General features: G+C 32.2%; 1 protein-coding gene across 1 annotated transcript in view; it reads right to left on the minus strand.

Annotated features, from left to right (window-relative positions):
• LOC106459671 (kyphoscoliosis peptidase-like) overlaps nt 1-3,417 on the minus strand; it is a 30,858-nt gene that overhangs the window by 19,416 nt on the left and 8,025 nt on the right. Inside the window, exons 2-3 of the mRNA XM_022386200.1 lie at nt 2,208-2,323; nt 696-800 (exon numbers count right to left, since the gene is read on the minus strand). Of these exons, the coding sequence (XP_022241908.1) occupies nt 696-800; nt 2,208-2,323 (221 nt within the window). The remainder of the gene's footprint in view (nt 1-695; nt 801-2,207; nt 2,324-3,417) is intronic.

The following is a 3,417-nucleotide window of genomic DNA, read 5'->3' on the forward strand; positions in this document are numbered from 1 at the left end:
AACAGCTGCTCCCGATTGGTGGAGTTTCCTCTGGTCCACAGTTTAACATTGTAATCGGCTATTCCATAACCACAGAGGTCTTTGATGTGGCCATTTAGTCTACTGTGTATATATGTTAGTATTTTCAGTTTCCTTGATATATAAAGTTAGTTTACACTTCGCATCTGGGGATCACTATCTAGAGTCCTAGAAAAAAAAATTCAAATAATAAAATATGTAACATATAATTTGATAAAGTATAGTGAGTATCTTTAAGGCTGAATTCTGACTTAAGCGCAAACAGTCATTAGTTCCATGAACACGAGAAACTGCATGAATTATAAAATGTTACCCCTTTTTTACTAAACGTGGCAAAAAAAAAAACGAAACAAAAATATATAGAAAACTCAGTATCGCAGAAAAGATATAAGTTACTATAAGTTTTGCGCCCTCATTATCGTTTGCGCAAAAGAAATGGAAATGAATGTTTCGATTAAAGTTGATAACTGTGTGTTTCAACAACAAAAACTAGAAACTACGGCAATGTCCTTCCTATCAATACAAGATATCCGTGTGTCATCAACAACAAAAACAAAGGCTAGAAACTACGGCAATGTTCCTTCCTATCAATACAAGATATCCGTGTGTCGTCAACAACAAAAACAAAGGCTAGAAACTACGGAAATGTACCCATCAATACTGAAGTGTTTTCTCACCTGCATAATTCGCTGAATAAAGTACAGTAATCTTTACTGACCCCCTCACACGCATGTAGAACGTCTTCGGCCGTTATACGTACATCCATATATTTCCAGTCGTATCTGCAAATAACAGCAAATTAAATTCATAAAGTAACCACAAGAACTAACCATTATTAAAGTATACGACGTTGACAGTGAAAACGCTAATATATATATATATATATATATCAACCAGTTAATATCATTTCAATTCTAAGACTCCTGTTTCACAGCTACACAATAGCTATAGTGGGTATCGAATCCCTGAGTGTTAGTTTTATAAGCTTTCAGGGTTACCGTTAAGTTCCCCGGTAAGTTTACGGAATTACAACACAAAAACCCGGGGCTCGATTCCCCGCGATTAGCACAGCATATAGCCCAATGTGGCTTTTCTCTAAAACAAACAAATAAACAAGTAACCATTAAGTCACGGGGGACTCAATTCAAAGTTGTACGAGAGGCGATGTTTCAAAACATTGCAGAAAAAAAAAAGACTCCATGAGACCATGTTTTAAAAACATTTAGTTCTGGGTCATCCAGTTAATACAGTTGTGCACATTTCATACGTAAGATTTGAAATGAATTAAATAAACTAAGTTACAGTTTTAGAAATAACAGTGATGCTGACGCTTGCCTATTTTGCCCTTCCCTAGTTTCTTAGCGATTGTAAAGTTGAAATTAGATGTTCAATCCCTACAGTAGACATAACACAGATAGTCCTTATTATTTTATATTTGTTAAAAATTGATAGATTTTATTTAATTATAAGCTATTTTTTCAACTGACCTTGTGATTTTAAAGTAGGACAGATAAACCTAAAGTTTGTTTAATTTTTGTATAAAATGTTTGAAATAATTTTACCAAGAAATAAAACAGTACTACGCAGATTAATATCGTTCGATCTGTGAACGATATACGATATGAATCATATGATTGAGCATTTACTTCTATAAGAAATTACTTTTAATTGAAAACAACAACAAACAAAAATAAGATTGCATGAAGATTTCTTAGCTTAAATAAGTTTTTAAACAACATCTTTATAAAGATGTCATCATTTTTAACAGCAGCTTAGCGGCTCATATAATGATTCTGAGTGTTTGTTTTTCAGGAACAAACTTTTAGTTCATAGCTTCGTCATTTCCTTGATCGACTTGAGATCTAATTACAGTTTTGGATTAAGGAGGTCAAACCCTTTCGACTGATGTATTTGACCATGCCCAAGGTCTCATAGATCAATTTACTCTAATCCTACCTAAAAGAATTTCAATTTGAGAGTAGGCTGGTAGAGATCCTGATGAGTAATAAAATCGAATTGGGTATACGCACGCCCCACGCTTGGTGTAGCTGGCGCACAAAAATATAGCTAATAAAAAGAGAGAAAAAAGGTCTCATAGGTTAATTTACTCTAATCCTGCCTAAAAGAATTTTAAGTATTACGGCTGTTGAGGATTCTCTCTTGTAAATATATGACGTTATTAAACTTACGTCATGTTACTGGCCATCCACTTGAAGAAAGCTCGTACTTTCTGTAAATCGGTTTTGGCACCTTGGGTCAGGTAACTAACAAGATTTTGAACTGACGTTCTTGCAGATTTCGGGGCCTGAAATACGAAATACTTCGTTTATTAAATAAGCTAAGATTAGTTTGGCATAAACGAATTCTATGCTTAAACGTACAGACGTCTATAATATTCACTTATTTTTAAATGTTCTTTAAAAATCAAATATTATCATAATTCTTGCTAATTGTTGCAACATTAGCAGGAATTATGATGATATTTGATTTGTAACAATGTGATTAAGTTATCTACCATAATTCATGTTAATGCTTTAACTGATAATTAGTAACCATAAAAAAAATTATAGTCAAAATCACAAAATTAATTATAATGAAACTTGATAATGGAAATAGTGTACTTAGTGTACTTTAACTGATATGATAACATTTGTTAAATTGAAAATATACATTGAAAATAACAATGACAGAGAAATGAAATTACAAAATCCTTTGTCGAAATTTTAAAAATGATACACTTAGTTTAGCGTAGGACCATCAGGTTCTCAACCAGGTATTTTCTATTATGTTCCTAAAATACAAACATATTTTTTCAATAACTCCAACTTAATTAATACATCATTAGGGATAGTTTTGATTTTGCTAATGAAATACGGAATATAAAGTTTGATAAAAATATTTAGGGCCTATTGGGCTAGTTTTGGTATAAAGTGTCTATACACTATAAATATTTTGAAATTGTCATGCAAGATTGGATCTCCTATCTACTCTCTTGACAGAATGGTTAGTAACTATTAGTTTAACAAACAAAATTTCATAAAATCACCAATGTATGAAGTTACAAAACGTTCAGTATTACTTAATATCTTTCATAATATAACAGCACACAATTAAAACGTATTTTTATACATGAATGCCGTTTCTCGTATTTTTGATTTTTGATATAAAGTCAGACAATTTCCATTGAAAACATCAACTGTGGTTTATCCTTGTCCTTGTTGCAAAAAAAAAAATGTTATGTCGGCTCACCATGGCTGCGAACATATGCGAAAGAAAAAGTAAATATAAGGGCATCAAAAAAAGATAGAGTGTATTGGAAACCGCCTTGGATCAGTGTGACGTATTCGTCCATTCAAATTATCTTAAGATCTTAACTAAGGCCAATGGCCAGGTGGTTAA

This window comes from Limulus polyphemus, unplaced genomic scaffold, assembly GCF_000517525.1.
Source record: "Limulus polyphemus unplaced genomic scaffold, Limulus_polyphemus-2.1.2 Scaffold646, whole genome shotgun sequence".
Taxonomy (NCBI): Eukaryota; Metazoa; Arthropoda; class Merostomata; order Xiphosura; family Limulidae; genus Limulus; species Limulus polyphemus.